This window comes from Miniopterus natalensis, chromosome 4 (genome assembly GCF_054644295.1).
Source record: "Miniopterus natalensis isolate mMinNat1 chromosome 4, mMinNat1.hap1, whole genome shotgun sequence".
In the NCBI taxonomy this organism is placed as follows: domain Eukaryota; kingdom Metazoa; phylum Chordata; class Mammalia; order Chiroptera; family Miniopteridae; genus Miniopterus; species Miniopterus natalensis.
Window position 1 is genome coordinate 64646384 of NC_142084.1, and position 24583 is coordinate 64670966.

General features: G+C 48.5%; 2 protein-coding genes across 4 annotated transcripts in view; both read right to left on the minus strand.

Moving 5' to 3' along the window:
- MYDGF (myeloid derived growth factor) overlaps positions 1-14153 on the minus strand; it is a 21464-nt gene extending 7311 nt beyond the window's left edge. Inside the window, exons 1-6 of one of the 2 annotated variants that reach the window (XM_016197863.2) lie at positions 13780-13995; positions 12700-12750; positions 7207-7268; positions 5082-5163; positions 3785-3857; positions 1620-2214 (exon numbers count right to left, since the gene is read on the minus strand). In XM_016197863.2, coding sequence (XP_016053349.1) covers positions 2135-2214; positions 3785-3857; positions 5082-5163; positions 7207-7268; positions 12700-12750; positions 13780-13956 — 525 coding nt within the window. In that variant the 5' untranslated portion in view covers positions 13957-13995 and the 3' untranslated portion in view covers positions 1620-2134. Of the gene's footprint in view, positions 1-1619; positions 2215-3784; positions 3858-5081; positions 5164-7206; positions 7269-12699; positions 12751-13779 lie in introns of those variants that run through there. The other variant, XM_016197862.2, reaches the window with a different exon arrangement.
- Positions 14154-18870: 4717 nt separating this feature from the next.
- The window catches only part of DPP9 (dipeptidyl peptidase 9), a 36783-nt gene continuing 31070 nt past the window's right edge, over positions 18871-24583 (minus strand). For both annotated transcript variants that reach the window (XM_087816669.1, XM_087816670.1), the window contains 4 exons: positions 24273-24425; positions 23504-23646; positions 21849-21960; positions 18871-19962 (listed from right to left, as the gene is read on the minus strand). In XM_087816669.1, the coding sequence (XP_087672795.1) occupies positions 19870-19962; positions 21849-21960; positions 23504-23646; positions 24273-24425 (501 nt within the window). In that variant the 3' untranslated portion in view covers positions 18871-19869. The remainder of the gene's footprint in view (positions 19963-21848; positions 21961-23503; positions 23647-24272; positions 24426-24583) is intronic.

Here is a 24583-nt window from a genome sequence, read left to right on the forward strand (position 1 = left end):
TTTTTTCCATTGACTTTAGAGAATGGAAAGGAGGGAGCAAGGGGAGAGAAATATTGATGCGAGAGACATCAGCTGGTTGCCTCCCACATGTGCCCCACCCAGGGCCAGGGATCAAACCTGCAGCCAACGCTCTAACCACTGAGCAACACCAGCCAGGGCCAGTTTTTGCCTTTTAAATCGAGGTTGGAGGTGAACATCACACACCTGTGGTCCTTGCTGAGAGGCTTGATTTCTGCTGCACCGGGCACTGTGACATAGTCTAGTGTAGTGGCAGAGCTTGGCTCTGCACACTTAAACTAGGGTTTAGTTCAGCTCCTTATGACAGAAGGTCCTGGTGCCAGCATGGCTTTGTTCTTGAAAGTATCTGAAAGCTACATAAAGATAAACGCACATGTCACGTGGGGGAAAGGGGAAGAAGCTTCTTTGTGTCCAGAGATGTCCTCCTGTATCCTAGCGCATAGCATCCTTGGTGACACCCAGGGATTTGGTAGTGATGACTCTGGGCGGACTGTGGAAAAAATCCCCTTCCCTCCGCTGACACCTCAGGGCTCCTGCCCAGTTTGGCAGGAGGCCCTGGGCGATCATCTCTTGGGCCTTGTTGCCACCTGCAGCTGGCTGTGCTCACCAGACCTTGAAGCTGAGCCATTTAGTAGAGTGATCCTTCCTGTGACATATAGAGCCTTCAGAACTTGTCTCATGAAGTGGCAGAAAAATGCACTTATAAGTTAAGGCTGGCTGATTCTTTCCCCTGAACATCTTAGGGGCCCAAGGTCCCTCTTCAATGGTTATTTGTTCTGAGAACAGTTACTCTTCACACTCATGCACCTCAGTCCGAAACTGGCCTGACTGTGGGATCCACTGGGGTTGTGGACAGGGGAGAGCCTTGCTCTGCTTCCTACAAGTGTGAGACTTTGGGCAGGAACCCAAATGCCCTTGGCCCACTGCTGCTCTAGCAAGTGGGGCATAGCAGTGTCCAGGCCCTCAGGTCGACACAAGGTGAGTGAAAGGTAAAGAGAGTCCTCGTTGATCCAACATGGTGATTCCAATTAGGAAAGACGCTGCTTCACAGCCACACGCTTTCTTTTCCCCTTGTTTGCTTGTGAAGACATGGTCAGAGTTAGGTTGGAGGTCAGACTCCCAGACCCCTACTGCTGGGAGACCAAGGCACCTCTGATTTGGGTTCCATTTATTTTTGTTTGCCTGTGGATATTTTTGTTTTTTGGGGTGTTTTTTTTAATCACCATACTATAACCTGGATTTAAAAAACTAAGGAAGTCCACAACCTGGGTCAAAAGAGCAGATCTGCCCTGGAGCACTCACCCTTCACCAGGGCCACCTGTGTGACCTGCTGGGTGTGGCAGGGTCTGCCCCATGTGTTCAGGGAGTTGCAGTGCCCCGGCCTAGGAGCAGGCTCATGGCTGCCTGCCTCAGGACCCGCTGCTTTTGTACCTGCAGAGAAGTTATGCCTAAAGATTCCACATGTCCTCGGGGACACAGCCTGCCTGTTTCCAACAGAGAAGGTAAGTGAGGGCAGCCAGCCCCCTGTGGTTGTCTCTGGGCCCCTAACCCCTCATACCCTGCCAGGCGGGTACCAGCACCAGACACCCAGTCTATGTGGCTCCTTTTTAACATTTATTTAAATACAAAAGGTCATTTCATTCCTTCCCAGTTAGTTTGGAAAGTGGTCTCCTGGGGAAATTGTAAGAAAACAGCTTGAGGTCAGAGGACAGCAGGGCAACTCTTCCCCAGAGCATCTGGAGTCAGACCTGATCCCAAGGGGAGACGAGCTGGCTTCAGAAAAGCTGCGAGCCCCCCTCACCTTGTGCTGATGCCTCTCCTAGTAAGATGAGCAGTAGCAGGGCTCAGACTCATACTCTGTGTTCAAAAGAGCAAGGGGGGAGTGGGACTGGGGAAGTGGAGAGCTGGGGGAAGGGCCCAGCACACCCTCAACCTCCTGGCCCGCTGGACTTTGTTCCAGGGCCTCAGCCACCCTGTGAACCCCTCCAAGGAGGGCAACATCAGCCAGGGAAGAAAACCAGCAGTGCCCCCTAGAAAACCAATAATGTGCCAGATCTCACAGGGCACAGCCCCTTTAGTAGAGATGAGAGAAAGCCGCCCTCAATGGAGCTGCTGGTCACAGCTCACTGCGTGACGCCTTGGCCACAATCACCAGCTTGGACAGCTCAGCCTTGAACACCCCGGGCCTGTGGGACACTGCAAAATAAGAAATGCATGGTAGGGCCCTTGAGATTCCACAGATGCTCCTGGGCCAGGGTAGGGCCTGGTAGGATCTGACAGAGAAGAGAGGTCCCCAATGTGCACTGCACATGGAAAGGACCCAAGCCCCAAAAGTCTTATGGGTGAGAGACAGAAGAAAGGTGGAGAGGTTGGTGGGGCTGTCCTGAGGGCAGTGGGAGTCCACAGGAAAATTCAAGGTGGGACCAACTATGGTCATTTTTGCCATAGTGAGCACAAATGGGGGTGGGGCCAAGCTGTGTCACTTCCTGCTCACACTGGCAAACTTGACCACCATAAGATGCTTTTACAGCAGGGTCAGGGAATCTGCAAACACCATTCACCACACCTAGCCAGACCCTGACTCCTTGTACACCTTCTACTGTGTGCCCTGGGGCTCAGGGTCTGCCTGAAATCCAACATTCACTGTCCTTGGCCTCTAGTCTGAATGGTCCCTGTGCCCTCAAGGTCCTACAGTTGGAGCTCCATCCAGACCCAGGCTCCTCCTCCTTAAAGCCCCTGCCCATGCCATCCCTTCCCAGGGTTTCATGCCTGGTGACATCCACAGCCACATGGATTCCTTCGCCTCATCTTTCCCCTGAAACCCAGGACCCTCAGGGCTTCCGCTCACTTGGCTAACTCCCATGTCCATTGTCCTAACCACTCATTTGTCCTCCCTTGCTCTGGAACACCAAGCCCCAACTCCAGAGCTCCCTACCTCTCCTTCTGTTCAGCATCTGCCCTTTGTGGCTGAATGGGGCTAAGAGGACTAGGGTAGGGGCTCTCAGGAATTCAGGAGGTCCCAATCATGAAGCTGTTCCTTGTCACAGAGCCCAGGACAGCCAGGCCGTGTGGAGGTCACAGCCCTCCCATAGAGCATGAACTATCAATCAGGAATTGGCACAGTGTGGCCCTTGAACTAAGGGCATTTTAATAAAAATCTAAATAGAATTTTGTGCCCTGACCAGTGTGGTTCAGTGGTTAGAGTGTTGGCCTGTGCACCAAAAGGTTGCGGGTTCGATTCCTGATTAAGGTCATGTACCTGCTGGGTTGCAGGTTCGATCCCCGGCCCCGGTCCAGGCACATGTGGGAGGCAATCAATCGATGTTTCTTTCTCACATCAATGTTTCTGCCCTGCCCCCCCATCCACTCTCTCTAAAAATCAATGGAAAAAATATCCTTGAATGAGGATTAACAAACAAAAAAAAGATATTTGTGATATGGGAAAGTGATATGACATTCACATTTCCAAGTTCATGAAGTATTAAAGTTTTGCTCAAATGCAGCCACATCCATTCACTGACACATGGTGTGCCCTTTGCCCAACGAGGGCAGGCTGAGTAGTTGCAACAGAGGCCATTTGCCCTACAAAACTGAAAACATTTACTATGGGGCCCTTTATAGGAATAGTTTGCGGAGTCTGGCCTATAGTCCGGGTGTGCCCTGCAACAGTCCTTCACCAACTGGCCCCCTGATGGCCCTCTGTTGTCACTCTCACTCACCTCCCCGGAGAGGCTGAGTTCCATGTCCACAATCTATTGTTACATACCTGCTGTTTTGGTCACTTCAAATTCCTCGTTTTTCAGGGGAACGTCACTCTCTCTTTCAAATGCAGCTTTAGACTGAAAGGGAAAAAGTGGAAACTTTCCTAATCAGAAAAGAACACGATTTGGTTTGCAAAAGGCAGAGACTAAAGCCTCGAACTTTTACTAAAGAGCCGGGTGACACTTTTCTGAGCACACAAGAGAATCCAGAAGTGGCTGGTTAATCCACTTAAGAGATTGTCAACTGGCTTAAAACTTCACGACTTCACTGCAAATCCTAGGAAGGAGGTATTTAATTCAACTTTTTTCTTAATTTATGGAAATGGGACAAGCACAACAGTCTCCTGAACACAATTTTTAAAAATTAGAATTGTGCTCTCTCAAATTAGCTAAAGTAAGAGTTTTAAGGGAAGGGACCCTGGAGAGTTATTAGTTCAAAGGTGTGACAATCTGATGTGTTACCTTGGAGCAGCCACATCTGCAGCTATGAATGAACCTGTCACTAGGTGCTGCTGTGAAGGTATTCTGTGCATGTAATTAAAGGCCATCCCGAGCCGATTCTTCTCCTTGATAACCTGGGCGAGCCTGACTCAAGCATTGGGAAGGGCCTTCAGAGTAGAGCTGTGGCTTCCCTGAAGAAGAAATCCCACCCCAGGGTGGCAGTCTGTGCCCAAGAGTGCCAGCCCTGCGTGCCAGCCTGCCTGGCCTGTGGACTCCAGAGCTGCTTGGTTAGTCCACTGTGGCAGAAGCCAATTCGTGGCAATAAATCTCTATATGCCTGCCTGTCTACTGTTTCTGCTTCTTGGTTGATCTTGGACTGATACAAGTGGTTTTCAAACTTTCTGACTCAAATGCAGAAACAGGGTGGGCTCTGCAGTATGGCCAGCCTCTGGAAAGGGCTGTGCCCTGCCCCCCACATACCAGTGAGCCACACTGCATTCCCTCCAGGGCCACTGCCACCCTTGCTGTCCCTTTCCCAGAGCTGAGCATCCAGGCCATGCTGCCCTCTAGCTTCCTGTTGGCTTTTCCATTGGGGGGCACCAGCAGGAGACTGGCAGGCAGTAGGAGAGTGATGCCAGGGTGTCCACTTCCTGTTCCACCTACCTGCCAGGTCTCTAGAGGTCAGCAGGGTCCTGCTCCAGACACCAACACTGCCTCTCCCCCTGTGCCTCCAGACATAGGGTTCTGCAGTGTCCCATGTTCTTCCAAGTTATGTCCATCTCCTCATCTTGCCTATCCCCTCAGGGGTCTGAAATGTGCTGTCCACAGTGGAACACCCCAATGTGCACGGCTGATACTCACGTAGGCCATGCCGTACTCGATCTCGGCACCCCGCACCTCTGCCTTGAACTGTGTGAAATACAGGTAGGACTTGCCCTGGGGCCTGCAGAGAAAAGTGAGGGGTCATCCCAGGACCACGTGTTGCTGACTCTGGGAAGTATGCATGGGGCCCTGCAACATCATCCCTTCTTTCCTTTGCCAGGATGTTCTTCTGGCTTGTTTACTGACAAGCCTCTTTCCCATTCTGGGAACAAGCTGTTCTAGGGAGAGGACCCTCATGCTCATTCACAGAATGCTTTTTATCAAGTGCCAACGACATCCAGGTATTGCAGTGGGGGCTGCAGGAACATCCTGAGGGTGAGAAGTACAGGAGTGAACTAGTAAGGGGAGGGGGAGGGCTGGCCCAGGCAGAGGAAATGGTTCCTCAGAGGGTGCAAGTAGGGGCATTTAATAAACATGAGGTCAGTATGGCCAAAGCAGAGAGAAGAGCCAAGAGAGGACAGGTGACAGCAAGGGGACGATGATGTCTGCAGTGTGAAGAGCTCCAACTGGCCATGTGTGGAAAGCAAAAAGTAATAGGGGTGGGAGTAGAGAGGGCAGCAGGGAGGCCAGGAAAGTAGCATCCAGGGAGTCTTGCAGATTCTCTAAGCCTCAGTGAATGGAGGGTCAGTCAATGTCTAAAACCTTGAGGTGGCCCATTTAGGCCGCACGTCAGCTGAGCGGATGGCCCCATAGTCAGCAGGTGTGTGGGGCTGAGTCAGTTCCTTGGGTGTGTCCACATGGCCTGGGTCTGTACCCCACGAAGAGCTGGTGCTCGCATGCCCTGAGAGGCAGCGATCTACACACAGTAAAATGCACCCTGTAATGAGCCTTCCCTGTAACAAGGGCACCACAGGCTCTTTCCTTTGTGATGCTTCTCTCTGAGGCCAGGGGAGGTGGCACAGACCCAGTCTGGCCTGATGAGGAGGCTGGGATCCTGGCCCCTGGGGCAGTCCAGCAGAAAGACACAACTCTCCCCAACAGCACTTAGTAAACACCTGCTGTTTGTAAAGCACTGAGTAGGAGACTGTGGGATGACACCTGCAGGTATGATTAAAACACGCCGTGTGCCCTGGCCGGTGTGCTCAGTGGCTGGAGCATTGGCCCGCACACCAAAGGGTCTCGGGTCTGATTCCCAGTCAAGGGGATGTACCTGGGTTGCAGGTTCGCTCCTCACCCCCAATCGGGGGCACATGTAGGAGGTAACCAGTGGTGGATGTGGCCCCCTCATATCAATGTTTCTCTCCACCCCCCCCACTCTCTGAAAAGGCAATGGAAAAAACATCCTTAGGTGAGGATTAACAAAAAACAAACAAAAAGTGCACTGTGTCCTTATTGTACACATGAAACCTATGTAATTTTATTAACCAATGTCACCCCAATAAATTCAATAAAAAAGAAAAAACACATGCAGTGTCCTTTAATTAATGTCAAGTCCCTGCTTCCCCATTGTGTCCAATTTGTTGATCTGTCTCCTGTGTGGACCCTGGTCCCCTGAGGGTGAAGTCACAGCTTAGACTTTTTCTGTTGGGCACACAATAAATGCTCGAGAAATCGGTTCTGCTTGAGGCGACACATTCCAGGCAGAGGAGCCCAGGGGAGAAGGGACACGATTCCATGAAGTCCTGTCACCCTCCTCCCCACCCAGGGCCATGTACTCCCTCTCCTTCATCCCGTCCCACACTCACCCCTCCCTCATCAAGCTGGGTGCCAGTAGTGGGGTAACAAGAAGGGCATCAGTTCCTGGCAGGGAGACTGAGCCCATGAACCATGAAGTGTGACTGAGGGTGGCAGTGGCAGGCAAGTATCTGGGGAGCCCAAACCTTCTTCCTGGTGCTGTGGCCACTGCCTGAACTGTACGTCCCCAGTCCCCAGAACCTCCTCTTAGCCTCAGTGTCAGTGTGCTTCCCTGGGGAGCCCTCCAACCCTTGCCAAATCCTAGCACAGTGTGGCACTCCCTCTGTGTGCCCCTCCAAGGGTGCAGGACCCTATTGGTCTGTCTGCCCCTTTCTTTCCCTTCTGCCCAGAGCAGCAGTGCCCTCAGCCCCAGCAGCCTGAGCCAAGGCAACTCCTCCCAGGGACCCCACCACTGGGACCCATAGCTCACCTCCAGATGGTGCAGGTGAAGTGCTGGTGGTCTTCACTAGTCCCCAGACTCATCTGCCACTTCTGGAGAGAGAAGAAAGACATGGGTCAGTCCAGGACACACACTTTGGCCGTGCACAGGCTAGCTCTGAGAACTTCGACTTCCAGTTTGCAAAATGAATGGAATTTTCCTGGGCCTCCTGGCTGGAGCCTGGTCCCCAGGTGCCCCCACACTCTGCTCAGGGGCAGTGAAACTACTCTATGTGACACTACAATTGTGGATACACATCATTATACATTCTATACATTCAACCAAACCCACAAAATTCTCACCAAGAGTGAACCCTAACATAAACTATGAACTTGGGGTGGCAATGATATGTCAATATAGGTTCGCTGACTGTAACAAATGTCCCATTCTGGTGGGGGATGCTGATAATAGGGGAGACTGTGCATTTGCGGAGGGGTAAGAAGATATATCAAAATCTCTATGCCTCTGTTCAATTTCCCCCCCATTGATTTCAGAGAGAGGAAGGGAGAGGGAGAGAGACAGAGAAATATCAATGATCTGCCTCCTTCATGCCCCCTACTGGGGATTGAGCCCACAACCCAAGCATGTGCCCTGACCAGAATCCAACTGGCGACCTTTTGCTACACGGGACAATGCTCAACCAACTGAGCCACACCAACAAGGGTCTTCCGCTAAATTTTGCTGTGAATCTAAAACTGCTCTAAAAAATGTCTATTAAGAAAAATTTTTAAAAAAAAGAAAAGAAAGGAAGACAGTACATTCATGCCTGCTTGCAGAAGGATAAAGAAGCCCTCGGAAAGGACACAAGATTTTATTTATTTTTAATTATTATTTTTTATTCCCTCCTGAGGATATTTTTTCCATTGCTTTTCAGAGAGACTGGGGGGTGGGGGAGGAGAAACATCGATGTGACACATCAATTGGTTGCCTCCCACACGCACCAGAATGGGGTGGGGGATTGAGCCTGCAACTGAGGTATGTGCCCTTGGCTGGAATTGAACCTGTGTTCCTCCTGCAGTCTGCAGGCTGACGCTCTAACCACTGAACCAAACAGACTAGGGTGAAAGACATAAGATTTTAGTAATTGTGGTTACCCACAGGATATGGGCCGAAACTGGACTAGTAGAAGGCACTATAAACATTTTATATGTTTTTCTTTTTGTACGATGTGAATGTATCAGCTATTTAAAAATTAAAATTTTAAGCTGGTTCCAAAACACACCACTACCCATGTATTGTAATTTTCATGGCCTCTGAAAACCAGGCCAAGTGGAAATGGATAATCCACTCTTTCCCTTCTAGGCTGCCTAAGGCATTTTGACAGTTTGTTAGTAAAATGAATTTACAGTCCCTTCCCAGGAGTAATAATGGACTCTGATTACTGGTACTCACGTTTAACATGAGAGTTTTTTCTTTAATAGAAACAAGGCCACTTTTATGTTAGTTATAATGGGAGTAAATGGTCACTTAGATGTCTTTTGCCTGGAGCACGGACATAGGAACAAATTATTAGCTTACACATACTGTACAATTCACCCTTTTAAAGTGTACAGTTCAAAGGAGGGCCCAAGATGGTGGTGTAGGTAGACACAGAGCTTGCCTCCCTCTCAAGAACACATGAAATATTTAGAACACTTCCTCCTGAGAGACAACTGTGAGCCCATTACACAGCTTCTGCTCAACAACCAAGAAGGAGAAACCACATAGAGAAGGTCCTCAGCCAGTTCCAGCTAGATCCAGCAGGAATAGGAGGGTGCTGTAGGGTGCATACAAAGGGCCCCTCCACCCTGAGACTGATCCAGCAGATACAGCAGGGTGTTACTTTGTGTACTCACTGGGCTGTGTGTGCATGCCGAGGTCCCCTCCCACCCCTGGGGAGAGTGCAAAGTTACAACTTAGAATACTATATCCAGCAAGGTTATTATTCAGAATTGAAAGAGAGGTAAAGAGTTTCCCAGACAAGCAAAAACCAGGCTCTGGCCAGGTAGCTCAGTCAGTTAAAAGTATCATCCTGATACACCAAGGTTGAGGGTTTGATTCCCCAGTCAGGGCACATACAAGAGTCAACCAATAAATACATAAATAAGTAGAACAAATTGATGTTTCTTTCTCTTTCTCCCTACGTCTCCCTCTAAAATCAATAAATTAAATTTAAAAACAACCAAACAAAACAAAAAACTAAAGGAGCTCACCACCACTAAACTGGCCTTACAAGAAATGTTAAAGGGTCTTTTTTATGCAGAAAAGGCCACAACCAGAAATAATAAAATATAGGAAAGGAAAAAATCTCACTGGTAAAGGCAAATACATAATAACCACAGTGAATCAACCACTTAAAATGTTAATATGAAGGTTAAAAGATGAATGTTGCACAATTAACTATAACTACAATAAACAGTTGGGATACACAAAATAAAAAGATATAAAAAATGATGTCAAAAACAAAGTGGAGGGAGGACTAAAAATGCAGTGCTTTTAGAATGCAATTGAACTTAAATACCTATCAGCTTAAAATAAACTGTTATTGGTATAGATGGATATACATGAACCTTGTGATAACCAAAAACCAAAAACATACAAACAATACACAAAAAATAAAGAGAAAGGAACCCAATCAAAACATTAAAGAAAACTAACAAATCAAAAGGAAAGAGATCAAGAGAAGAAAGGAACAGAGAAGAACAACAAAAACAACTAACAAAATGGCAATAAGCACAGAGTTATCAATAATTACTTTAAATGTAAATGAACTAAATGCTCCAAAAGGACATAGGATGGTGAATGAATAAAAGACTCATCTATATGCTGCTTACAAGAGACTCACTTTAGATCGAAAGAAACAGACGGAAAGTTAAGAGAGAGAAAGGGATATTCCATGCAAATAGGAACAAAAGAAAGCTGATATCAGATAAAACAGACTTTAAAGGAAGGGTTCTAGCAAGAGACAAAGAAGGACATTACATAATTTTAAAGGGATCAATCCAAGAGGAGGATATAAAACAGTAATAGTTGGGGACTTTAATACTCCACTTACCTCAATGGATAGATCATTCAGACAGGAAGTTAACAAAGAAATATGGCCTTAAATGTCACATTAGACCAGTTTGACTTCATAGACATTTATAGAGCATTTTATCCAAAAACTGCAGATAACACTTTTTTCTCAAGTGCACATTGAACATTTTCCAGGAGACATGACATACTAGGCCACAAAACCAGTCTCAATAAATTTAAGAACTTTGAAATTATATGAAGTATCTTTTCTTTTCTTTTTTAATATGTTTTATTGCTTTTTGGAGAGAGAGGAAGGGAGAGGAATAGAGAGATAGAGACATCAAAGAGAGAGAAACATTAACATAGAGGGGTGGCCTCTTGTACGCCCTGGCTGGGGATCAGGCCTGCAACCTGGGCATGTGCCCTGACCAGGAATCAAACCAGTGACGTCTTGGTTCATGGGTCGACACTCAACCACTGAGCCACACCAGCGGAGCTCAAGCATCTTTTCTGACAACAATGGCAAGAAACTAGAAATCAGCTATGGAAAGAAAACTAGAAAAAACACAAATACGTGGAGATTAAACAACATGCTTCTGAACAACCAATGGATCAAAGAGGAAATCAAATACTACCTTGAGACAAAAGAAAATGAAAACACATCTTTACAAACTATCTGGGATATAGCAAAAGTAGTTTTTAGAGATAAGTTTAGTTATGCAGGTCCTACTACCTCAAAAAGCAGGGAAAAAACCCCAAATAAACAATCTAATTTTACATGTAAGCCAAAAAATAATAATAATAATAAAAACTCAAAGTATCCCTGGCTGGTGTGGCTCATTTGGTTGAGAGTTGTCTCATGCATCAAAAGGTTGCTGGTTCGATTATTCCTGGTCAGGGCACATACCCAAGTTGTGAGTTCAATCCCTGTCCAGACATGTGCAGGAGGCAACTGATCGATGTTTCTCTCTCACTGGCATGTTTCTCTTTCTCTGTCTCTCTCCCCTTTCCACTCTCTCTAAAATAAATAAACATATCCTTGGGTGAGGATAAAAAAATATAAAAAGATACTCAAATCACTAATTGTCACAGAAATGCAAATCAAAAGCACTATGAGATATCACCTCACACCTGTCAAGATGGCCATCACCAATAAATCAACAAATAAGTGTTGGTGAGGAGGTAGAGAAAAGGAAACCCTTGTATGCTGTTGTAGGATTGTAAAGTGCTGTGGCCGCTATGGAAAACAGTATGGAGATTCCTCAAAAAATTAAAAATAGAGCTACCAAAAGATCTAGCAATTCCACTTCTGGGATCAGAAGAAAACAAAAACATTAATTCAAAAAGATACATGCATCCCTATGTTCACTGCAGCATCACTAATAATAGCCAAGATATGGAAACAACCTACAAGTCTATCCACAGGTAAATAAAGAAGATGTGGTGTGTATACACAATGGATTATTCAGCACTAAAAAGGAATGAAATCTTGCCACTTGCAACAACATGGATAAACCTAGAGTGTAATTATGCTAAGTGAAATAAGTCAGAAAGAGAAAGACAAATACCATATGGTTTCACTTATATGTGCAAGCTAAAAAAACAAAACAAATGAATATATAAAGCAAAACAGAAACAGACCCATAGATATAAAGAATGAGCTGATGGTTACCGAAGGGGAGATGAGGTAGATGGGGAGGGGGGGAGTCTGGGCATGGTGGGGCTGGGTCCTTTGCTGTCTCACAAGCAAAATCAAAGTGTAGGTTAGACTGTTCCCATTAGAGCTTGGGGGTTTCTTCCAACTCTAGTGGGTGACAGAATCAGTTCTTTGTGGCTGTAGGACTGAAGTTCTTGTTTCCTTGCTTCCAGCAGGGGCTGCTTTCACTGTCTAAAAGCCACATGCACTCCTTGTCACATGGTTCCCTCAAAGCAGGCAATGGTACAATGGTCCCTTCTGGTGCTTGGAATCTATTTTACTTCCTCTTCTGCCACCAGATGGAGAAAATGGGGACCTCAGTCCTACATTGTAAGGAACTGAATTTTCTGCCAACAAATTGAGCCTGGAAGATGAAAGCCCGGACCACCTGACACCTTGATTTTGACTTATGAAGCATCCACCTGAGCCACCAGGGCTTCTGACCTCCAGAACTGAGGGATAATAAATGGATATTGTTTTAAGCTGCTAAGTTTGTGGTGATATGTCATTCAACACAGGAAACAAATACAACACCTGTAATAGAGGCTCTTGGGAATGGCAGATTCACAACTCACGTCCCTCCTTCTGTCCAGACATTTGTTCACCCTGTGGAATTATGAGTGAAACGACCACCACTATTTAACTTGAGCACTCTTGCTTTTATTGGTTAAGAAGAATCATTCAATGAATGTAAGTTAACCCACACATGACTCAATCCCACTATCCCTGGAGAGCATCTCTGTATGACAACAGATATTATCATACTAAATTACATGGAATTTTGTACAACTCACCTCATTGGTCCCTCCTTGAGAAGCATAGGTGAATACACAAGTATATTTGTCCTAGAAAATGGAATGGAAAAAAGGCTCGGTAGGATATAATCCTTAGTGGTTCAAGTGTAGGGTCTCAGGATGTCTTTCTAAGAAGATCCTGCCTTTGAACATCTGCACTAAAGGGGAAGGAGGCAGAGTCCGATACCTCTGGCGGATGTCCCTGGAAGTCAGCCCCACAAGGCCTCCTAGTGGCTAACAACCTAGAGTTTCCCTGCCTGCCTTCCTACTAGTGGGCTCCTGGGTCGGGACAAACCACCCATGTGGCTTCTGGGGAATAAAGAACAGGAAGGAGTAGGTCACCAACCCTAATACCCACCCTACTAGTAGCTAGGGCTTTGGGACAGTTAGAAACCCACTTTGGAAGCGGACACATCAGGAACCCATCTCTGCACTGCTGTGGCTCTTGGACAGGTGCAAACCTCTCTGATCTCTCTCTTCCCTCATCTGCAAAATGGAACCTAACATACAAAGCGCTCCGCACAGTACCCAGCTGTAAGTTAGTATTCAACAAATAGCAACAATCGATATTGTCACAGATATGAAAAGGGAGGATGGAAGAGGCAGCGCCTTCTCCAACAACTTGGGGACAAGGCTGAACTAGACGTAGGCCTGCTGACTCGGGAAAGGAGGGTCTGGCCTCACACTTCAGTGAAAAAGATGGGGGACCTTGTGCAATGGAAGGAAAGAGCAACGTCTGTCCACTTCCTAGTCATAGCTGCAAGGGGGTCAACCTTCTTCGGGACCTGGAGGCACGTATCTGTCAGGCTCCAACTTCCCTCTCCCCACTTCTGTGTCCACCCTGCCCAATGGCTGGAACTCGCCTGGATCTAGGGGACAGGGCTGCTTGGGGACGCTGGGCATGTGAGAGGAGACTGGGACTGAGGACAGTGACCCAGCTTCCTCAGGGTCGCCAGCCCCCAAGTCCGCACCCATACTGCGGCCCCGCCCCCGAAGTCCGAGCCTCCTCCTCCCGCAGCAACCCAGGACCGGTCCCGGCGGGCGCCCGGCTCAAGCCTCCGGCTCCGCGGCGGCAGTTACCCCAGGGCCCACGTTCTGGGAGAAGGTGTGCACGACGCCGCCGGGCCGCACGTCAAACGCCACCGTCGTGGGCTCGGACACAGCTTCTGCTGGTCTCAGTGCCACGGCCGCTAGGAGAAGCGCGGCCCATAAGCTCGCACCGTCGCCACCACTCTTCCTTCCGCTGGGCGCCGCCATCTTGGGATCGGGTCCAAGGGGCTAGGACGGCGAACGGGGCGCGGCGAGGGACACGTTGGGCGTCCCCTGGAGGCCACGTAAGTGTCGTTGTGACCACGTGACCAGGAGCAACCCGCCCCTCTCTGGCCGCCATCTTGGGGCGGGGCTTGGAGGTCCTGGGAGTGTACGTGGCGTGGGTGGTCTTAATTCTGTCGTCCCGAACTAAACTATGAGACTGACCATTCAGTTCTTCCGGTTAGTGAACGTATAAGAAATTAGGGAAATAAGAGATCGCCACTGAAATTTAAATTGAGTGTAAAAAATAAATTAATTAATTAAATAAATTAATGAGTGTAGACTGTATGAAGGAAATACAAGATGACCAATGGGCAATCACCTCATAATTGTTGCGGCCAAGATCCATTGATGGATACTAAAAATTGGTGGTGGAAAAGGTATGGTGAGAAACAGGATAATCTGCATAGTCTCAAAGTATTTTCCTCCAAGATACTTATGAGTTACAAAGAGAAAAAGGGTAATTTACAACGGAGACATCACCTTAGCCCAATGATGGAAGTTAACATCACCAAAAATGAGACTGCTACATCATGGAGCCACCACAGGATGCACTGAGAAGGACAGACTTCTCCTGGCATCTCTGGGATTCCTGCCCAAAATACTCGACCTCAATCTATAAGCAAACATCAGACAAACCAACCTAAATTGCAGGATGTTTTACAAAATAACCAGCAGCACTCTTCAAAAATGTCATGAAAGACAAAGGCTGAGGAACCATTACAGAATGAGGAGACCAAGACAACTTAATGCAGGGTGGGGTCCTGGACTGGATACTGCCTGAGTTCCCGCTGCTGTAACAAAAGTATCAGACTGGGGGCCTTAAATCACACATTTATTTCTCACACTTCTGGAGGCTGGGAAGTACAAGATCAAGGCTCTGGCAGATTTCCGAGTCTATTGAGGGCTCACTTCCTGTCACAGCCTGCTCTCTTCTGCCTGTCCTCACGTGGTGGAAGGGGTGCCTGAACTCTCTGGGTCCCTTTTATAAGGGCACTGATCCCATTCATGGGGCTTTACCCTCATGACCTAATCAGCCCCCAAATACGCATCTAATACTATCACACTGGAAGTTAGGTTTCAACTCGAATTTGGGGAGACACAAATATTCAGTCCATAACAGTCCTGGACCAGAAAAATGACACTACAGGGAGAAATGTTGACATTCAAATAAGGTCTGTATATGTATATAATAAGATTGTATTGATATTAATTTCCTGGCTTCAATACCTGGTGTGTGCCTTAACATTAGGGGAAGATGAGCAAAGGACATCAGGGAACTCTATTTCAAAATTAAAAAATCAGAAAGAAAATAATCCTTACCTTAAGGAGTTGCCAGGAGGATTCACTGAGGGAATGAAGGTAAGAACTCTAAATTCTAGCTGTTACTAGCATTAGATGCCAATGAAGAAATCCCAGATTTTCAACTACAGAAGGAATCTTTTTTTTTTTGTCACAAATTGCTTAGTTTCAAGAAAACACCAATGGCCAGGTCTGGAGTGTCTAGAATTAAGCCGCTTTTCCTAGTCCTTCCTGACTTGAAATAACAGAATGCAGAGAGAAAATGTCACAGTTAACCCCTAAGCTGGGCTGTATTACACTCTTTGAAGAACTCAGATCTCTCTACAGCATCGCCCACCTCCCCCAACACATGTACAGAGGATGAAGATTAGTTTCAGGGAGGTCAGGTGGCTCCTACAGAAGGCTAACTGCTCCACAGATAACCTTAATTTCAAAATTCATGCTTTTTGGCAGTAGTAGCCTGTACTAAATTGGGATACCTGCTTGTGTTAAGAAATTTCCTCTTGCCCCGCCATTGTGGCTCAGGGGTTGAATGTTGGCCCATGAACCAGGAGATCACGGTTAGATTCCCCGTCTGGGCACATGCCCAGGTTGCAAACTCGATCCCCCAGTAGGGGGCATGCAGGAGGCAGCTGATGGATGATTCTCATCATTGATGTTTCTATCCCTCCCTCTCCCTTCCTCTCTGAAATTAAAAAAAGAAATTTCCTCCTTGCAACTGGATTCTCTGGATTCATTGGAAATTGGCTCCATAAGTTTGAGTGCTGTCCTGTTTCTTTGGTGTTTTACACAACATGGTTCCATTCGTGTCTCCCATTCTCATCTGTGTCTGACCTTCAGCCTGTCACTATGAAGAATTTAATTCGTGGCCAAGAGCTGTTGTTAACAACATAATGTATGTCAATTGTGAGTCTCCTACTGAAGAGGGGTAGGGGTGTGTGTGTGTGTGTTCAGAAAGACTGAGTCCCAAGCCTCGTTTTTCCTTTTTGCCTCAAAAAAAACCCCAAAAAAACAATCACACTGAAGGGACTTAAAGAACAAGCCATCATTCCAAAGATCCTGCTTTCTAATCATGACATGAAATCTAGCAGTCCTAAAAGAACCAACTTATCACACAAATATCACGGACTTCTCTGTCAGGCAGGACACCTTCAATGGGGCAGGTGTGTATATAAAGGGATTGCACAAAGGAGCTCTGTTGTGGTGAATAAACAATTCTGTGTTTTGGGATTGTGGTGGTTACAGGAATCTGTTCCGATGACAAAGCGGAACAGAACACATACACAGAGAAATGAGTGCATGCAAAAGCTGATAAAATGTGAATAAGGTTTAGAATCTAGTTAATTGCATTGTACTGTCAGTTTCCTGGTTTGACAATATACTATGGTTAAGTAAGATGTAAGTATAAGCTGGGTGAAAGGTACACAGAACTCTATGGGCTATTTTTGCAATTTCCAGTGTCTATAATTATTTTTTTTAATACCATAAATATGTTTGAAAGGAGGATGACAAACCAGGAAAATATCTGCAACTGATATGACACAGGTTTTTATGTCTACCACATATGGGTTCTTGCCAATTAGGGAGGAGATGAGCACTTCTACCAGGAATCAAGCACGTGCACAGGGAACCTCAAACAGCATCAGGAACTCTCCCGCTGATGGAATCCCCATCAGTGACAGAGGAAACAAGTGGCCATGTATCAACAGGAAGAAACAGACATATCTAACCTGCCACCTCTGAGATACTGAGACCTGTCAGCAGACACTTGTCCTTTTGTAGCTGCGCATAATTCATTCCCTTCCTGTTAGCACCCCACTTCCCTTTCCGGACCTCGTTATTGGGGCAGGAATGTGACTAATTGAAGTTTGGCCAATGGATGCTGTCTCATTGCAATCTGAGTGTTGACTGAGTGAAGCAGGGGTAGAAGAGTTCCTGCTTTGACATGATTGAGGGTTGCCAGCTGCCAAGCTTCCTGGGGCGACCCCAGTGTCCCCTTTCTCACCAGTTTCTATCATTCTGTGACTTATGACTAGTTTCCTCTCCATTTTATTTCATAGTGGGTTAAGTGAAAGACATCTGTTCCTGAGATGATTTTAACCATTCATTGGCTGAGCTTTCTATCCATAAAACACTTTGAAATCAGCAACATAGTTCAGTTTGCAACCTGTATGACAATGGACTAATTTCCTTCATATATAGTGTCTACAACTCAATGAGGTCAATAGATCGAAAGAAAGGTGGGCAAATTATTACTAGTAAATGAGTGTCTTAAAACATGAAAATATTCCACACATAAAAGAAATTTTAGTTCAAATTACAGTGAGATGCCATGTTTCACTTCTAAGATTGGTGAAGATAAAAAATGTTTGATAGCATGTAATACTGGTGAAGTAAGGGAGAAACTGGCACACTTCTTCCCTCTTGGCCAAGTGTATATTGAGGCGTTCTCTTTGGAAGGCAATTTGGCAGTATTCTTTAAGAATTAAAAATGAATATGCCTTTTGATAATTCTAGGAATTTACCCAATAAACTCAAACTTATGTCCAAAATATGTCAAGGCTATTTGTTGCAGTATCACAGGGGTTGTCCAATTACAGCCTGTGGGCCAAATCTGGCCAGCTGCCTGGTTTTGTAAATAAAGTTTTATTGGCACACAGCCATGCCTACACATTTACATATCATTGGTGGCTGCTTTTGAACTACAAGGGCAGAGCTGAGTAGCTGGAACACAGACTATCTGGCCCACAAAGCCCAAAATATTTACTGTGTGGTTCTTTACAGAGGAGGCCAGCTGACCTGATTTATACTGATTAATACAAAAAGCCCAGAATAACATATTATCCCCTTGATAGGTGCCTGGCAAAATAAATGATGGAACATTCACAAAGCCAAATAGAATGCAGCTATTAAAAGTAGACTGAGGCGGGATTACCTCTTGGGAGGGAGGGCGTCTTTCCTCTCTGTATCCTTTTGCACTGAAGTTTATTTTTTTAAGGCATTAAAAATAAAAGTGGACCTTCAAAAAGGATGGAGGGTGACTGCATTCAGCAAGGCCATCCTGCTGTCAGAAACTCAAGCACCATGCATACCATCTACACAGGCACAGTCTCCAGTCTCCCTAGGTCTCTCTGCTATTGAGACAAACATGAAAAGGGGAGTTTCCTGAACCAGAGTCAAGCCTCTGGACAAGCACAGCTGCAAAAGGAAGCAATGGTGGCCCACAGAGCATTCAGCCAGGATGCTGTACCTTGGGTTGTGCTATTGCCCTGGAAAAGCCTTGGGGGCCATCTATGCTGCCCACCACATCCTATGCTGGGTCCCCAAGTGACACATCAGGACTGTGGGGACTGTCTTCACTAGGCTACACTGATGAGGATGGCAGGGGATCTTCCAGCCAGGGCACGGTGTCCCTCCCTCTTTTGTGCCAAGGCAGCCAGGGCTGACTGCAGTGAGCCTCATGCTTTCGGCTCTGTCACTTCCTGGACTCTGCACATTCAGAAAGGCCCTCATCACCATCCCCAGTACTTAGAAGGAAACGCAGGCAGGTGGCAACGCTTCCATCTGGAATCGTTTAATGAGCCTACTTCTTACACACATAATTATAAAAGAATAAGAATTGACAAAAATATTTTCTTTCCTTAATATGTAGAGGTGGTTTGTTTCTGGTGGGTTTTTTTCCTCCTCCTTTTTTTCCCCAGCCCCTGGCAGAACTCTTGGCAGGGAAGGAAAGGAAGGAGTAAAGATAACCCTGAGGTGGGGATGGTTCCACTCCCAACCCCGGAATCCGGTCTGTGCGGGCCAGGCAGACACATGTGGCTGGGGAGCGGGCAGCAGCCGCTGGCCAGCAGGGACCGATGCTGAACGAGTTCAGAGCCTGCCTGAAAGCTGCGGAGAGGCGGGCCCAGGAGGGCTGCCCTGCACCATGTGCATGGCCCATACCTGCTGGCCACCACTCCCTACTCAGGGCTTTGAAAGAGGAGGGGCTCACTGGGTGCTGGCTGAGCAGAACTCCATTGCTCAGCAGCAGACCCCAATTCTAGATTTAGGCACCCCTTGCTTTCTGTCTTTTAAATAATTATGAAAAACGTCCCCAAAAGCAAAACACAAATAGGAAATGGGGCGGGTGAGGAGAAAAGGCAATCGCATGCTTCTGTGCTGGGTGCAGAGGAGGGTCAGGGCCCCAGAGGCAGACCCAGCCTCTCCAGTGCCCCACGGAGTTCAGGCGTCCCTTCCGGACAATAGGGAGAGGAGGGGATGGCTTTAAGAAGTGCCTCATGGGTGTCGGGCTTATCTCTCCGTCTTGGCAACCAAGAAGCAGCAGGCAAAGAATCCAGGAGCATTTTTAAAAAATGATAAAAGGCGTCGGGATACGAAGGCAGTGGCTCTTGGGCCTGGGGCAGTCCAGCAGGGACTGTAGAGAGGGCACTGCAAGGGCTGCAAGGCCACTCAGTCCTTCCCGCCTGGTCTCACTGGTGGTGGTCGTGGTGGCGGTGGTGGTGGCAGCGGCAGCAAAGCCACTTGTGCTCTAAATGTGTAGCCGAGTGCCCAAGGCCGTCAGAGGTATTCTTGTAGAAAGTGCAGCAGCGTGACTTCATAGTGCTCGCCGGACTCGGGGCAGCGGATACTGTGTCTCTCGTTTGGGTAGATCTGGGTGGACAGAGAAGGAAGGTAGCACCAAGCGACCCTGTTGGAGTCACTGGCCTACCCCTGCACCCTAGAGCCCTTCCCACTTTCTGGCTTAGGACGTCTCCCCTGGGGGCCTGTGCCACCACCCCCTCTTGCATGAAGGAGGAAGCGCACAGTCCTGCTCCCATCCCCAACAGAGTGTGTTATCTCACTTTCAGTTTCTCCTGGGGAGGCAGGGGCTCAGGAAAAATCCTGTGTGCTAAATGCTTTCCCTGAATCTGTTTGGCTCTCACAGCCTCACTGGGAAACAAGGGGTATCGTGCCCATTTCACAGGGGAGGAAGTGAGGCCCCAGGTTAACAGACCTGCCACCTATGACCACATAGCAGGGAACAGCTATCCCAGCTACCTGGCTCATGATTTCAGGCTCAGAGGGACTGAGGTCCATCCTAGTCCTGCCTGACTTTTGCCCTGATCTGCAGCTGCCTCTGGCCTGTTTGTGAGAATCATGTGCGGTTGGGAGTGGAGTTGCCAAGGGGCACTTCAACAGCTCTTCACCCCTAGAGAAGCTATGCCTTGCCCTGGCCAGGTGGCTCAGTTGGTTGGAGTATCATCCTGTACAACAAAAGGTTGCAGGTTGGATTCCTGGTTAGGGCACATACCTAGTTTGTGGGTTCAATCCCCAGATAGGGTACGTAAGGGAGGCAACTGATCCATGTTTCTTTCTATTTCTCTCTCTCTTTCCTTCCCTTCCTTTCTCTCTAAAATCAATAAACATATCCTCGGGTGAGTATATAAACAAAAAAGCTCTGCCTGCCTCCCTCTTGCCATGTTTGATAAGTTTGTGCCCAGTCACAGGTCTTTAAAGCCTGTGCCTCCTGCCTTGTGACCCTCAGCTATAGCATCCCCGACAGGACCGTTCATGGAGGTATCTGGGAAGCAGAAAGACATCGTGGTGACAGCATGTGATCAAATCTGTCCCTCTCACCTCCAGAATACCTCCACAATCCACCATGCCTCTTGCTCTCCACTGTTGACCCCTTTCCTGCTGGGACAACTGACTAAGGCTCATGTCCTACTGGCCCCTGTCTACAGGGTAGCAGGGATGCTAGACACATGGCAAGCAGAAGAGTCACAGTCCTGCTCTCTGGGCTGGACACCTCTTTTCTTCCTTAGAACAAAATTCAGGTAAGGCTCCACCCCCTCAACCAAGACCCACCCCCTAAATGGCAAAGTCTAGCCTCCCCACCAAGGGGTACTACTAAAGCACCACCCCTTTCCCAATACCCCACTTTTCATCTGAGGCCCTAGCCAGCTGGGCTACCCTGGTCTCCAGCTCCTCTTCAGCTTACTCCACCAGTCACCCTAGTCTCCTGTCCCCAAGTTGCTCCCTCCAACTGGTTTCGTGTGTCTGGTGTCCTACACACACACTCCACCCTGGGACCTGGTTGACTCCCCTCTTAGACTTTAGTACCCTTAAATGCCACCTCCTCAGGGAATTCTCTGACATCCCAGTCAACACCCCACTTAGGTAACACTGCACCTAGATGCTTTCAGAACCCTGGGCAGTTCCTCCAAAAGCAAGTTTCTTGGTTTAAAATAAAATTTATGTGTGATTATTTCAGTAGCATTGACCTTCCTCCACCAGGCTCTAGGCTTGGGTGGGTCTGGCCCTGTTCCCAGCGCTGAAGGCAGCATGGACCCAGAGCAATCAACCTATGATTACTTAATAAAGGGCAAATGAACCCTGGATACAGGGAGCCTCGGGTGGGGTGGAGGTGGGCAGCGCGGGGTGACTACAGGCGCCTTGGGAGAAGTGGCAAGTGCAGGAAGAGATGATGCCACCCCAACTGCCACTGCCCACCCTGCCAGCTCCTGGGGGGCCCGAATCACGCAGGAGGCACCCACCTGGAGCTGGTAAGGTTTTCCGGCTCGAATCAGTTGGGATACGAGAAAGTTTGTGTGGAAAAAGTGCACATTCTCATCCAGGAAGCCGTGCAGGATGAGCAGGCGGTTGGGCCTGGAAGACAAGATAAGGTGAAGGTCTGAGGCGGGACCCTCCTCTCCTGCCCTGAAGCAGTTAGTCTTAGTCCCTCTCCAGCCCAGGAGCAGCGAGGTGGGAAGCAACAGGTGATGGCGAAACTGAAAGTAACGGCGGGATGGCACAACTGGTGGGTCAGGTAGACCTCCTCACTTCCTACCAGGCAAAGAGGGGAGAAGGGTGTTTTCGGCTATGTGTATAATGGCCTGAGCTACAGGAAAGTTTTTAGGGCAGTGCCACCTGAGGCACTCTGGGATGATGGAATGTTCTAGACCTGCCCAGCCCAAAAGTCACCACCATCACCACCACACTTGGCTACTGAGCACCTGAAATGCAGCAAGAGTGGCCGAGGAACTATTTTTTTAAATTTTTGATTTTAAGAAGTAATTTATTGCTTGGCCCGGTGTGGCTCAGCAGTTGAGCATCGACTTAGGATCCAGGTGATCAAGGTTCGATTGCCGGTCAGGGCACATGCCCAGGATGCGGGCTCAATCCCCAGTCAGGGGAGTGCAGGAGGCAGCTGATCAATGACTCTCTCATCATTGATGTTTCTATCTCTCTCTCTCCCTCTCCCTTCCTCTCTCTGAAATCAATAAATATATTTTAAAATAATAATAATAATAATAAAATAAAAAGTAATTTATTGAGGTGAAATTCATGTAGCCTAAAGTTAACTCATTTTAAATCAAACATTTGAGGGGCATTTTGTGCATTCACAAGATCATCACCTCTATCTAGTTCCAGAACATTCCAACACCCCAAAGCAAAACCCCATGCCCATCAGTAGTTACTTCCATCCCCTGGCAACCAACAATCTATGTCTGTCTCAATGGGTTTATTATTTCGGTGGATGTGAGTGAATGTGAACTTACATTTGAGTGGATGGCACAAGTCTAGAACTGGGGGTTTCAAGTTTGGCTGCATGTTGGCATCCCCAGGGAGTACAGACCACACTCCAGACAAAGAGATCGGCCTCACTAGGAGAGGGGCCCAGGCGGGGTCAAATGGTAAGGGGAACCCCAGCATGAAAGGCATGGGACCCTGGCATACATTCAGAGAGAGCCACAGCAGAAAGTGGCAAGTTATTTCCTTCAGTCAGAGAATCAGACGCCAATGCCAAAAGCATGACATGGGACATCTGAGCTGGTCCAATGGATCTGACGTTACAACCATGAGGACCTGGGCCCTGAACCACAGAGTGTCAAAACCCACAAGACAAAAGCTGTTCAGGCTGAAGACCAACTGATGGACCTATGGCGGGCCATGTGCCTCGGTAGTGAGGGTAGTTCCCGTGTGCAGTGGCACAAATCTAGAACCTTCCTTACGGCTTTTTGAGGGCAGGGCCAGGGGCCTCCCTCCCAGAGCACCCAAGCGCCCACCTCCAGGGAAGAGCAGAGAGGAGACAGGGTGGTGGGAGGGCATCCGAGGCCCAAGTAGAGAGAGGAGCAGAAGCCATAGGAGCAGTGTCAGAGGCAAGAGGGCCTCAGTGACTCAGAATTTCCAGAGCAGGGAGGAGCCTTACTCATTGGGCAGCTTCTCCACATGCAGGGCCACGGAGCCTGCCTCATAGCCAAGTTGGTTGTTCTCCGGGATATCCATATAGCGTTCTGTGTACCCTGTGTCATAGGCCATCCAGACTGTGACTGGGGCACCTGCGATGGCCACCTGAGGGCCACAGTGGATGGAAAGGGCAGAGAGACAGAGAAAAAAAGAGAGAGAGAGGAGAGACACATGCATACAGGTCAGGTTCCAAGAGTCCTTGCTCAATTGGTTGTCCCGGCGCCTCCCCAGAGGACATGAGGAGTGGGCATGCACACGGGAAGGTGGGGCTGGCAGGGAGGGGCCCTCAGACCGTGTGTCCCCCCTGGACCGTGTGCTGTCGAGGGAGGGTGAATTGAACGGGCATGTTTAGGCCAGGATCAGCTCCTCCCTGGTCCCACTGCCTTTCTGCCTCCTCCTCCTCATCGCCGCCCCGCGGTGCCCGGACAGTGCCGCCGGCCTGGGGGCCCCTCCCCCGATGCTCTTCACACCATGCCCCACCTCTGCCCATCCGAGGCCGGGGTCCCAGGCTCAGCCTCCCACAGAGAGCTGCTGGCGGGGTTTTGTGCAGCCGGATGCCATCCTGGGGTCAGCAGTGGCGGGCAATGAGGAGGGGGGCTCGGCCCCGTGGGGCTGCTGCGGGGAGAAACAGCCACGTGGCAAAGCCCCTGCCAAGATGCCTCCCCCAAGGGCTCCAAGGGGTATGGGCGGGTGCTGGCAGACAAGAGGGAGGGGGTGGAGGCAGGACACACCTTGAACACTTGGGGTTTGTGGATCAGCCCCATGAGCGAGAGGAAGCCTCCGTAGGACCAGCCGTGGATAGCCACCCGGCTCAGGTCGATGAAGCCGTACTTCTGGGCCACAAACTGCAGGCCCTCCACCTGGTCTTCAATCTCCACCTGACCCTGGGGGATGAGGCCAGGAACCTCTCAGTGGCCTCCTCCCAGGTGTGTGGCCTGCTGTCCCAACTCTCTCCCTTTTGGGGTGCCCTCCCCTCTTGGATCAAAGCAGCTTTCTGGAAGATACCCCTTTCTCCAGGCTTCATTCGCACTCTGGGACAGTG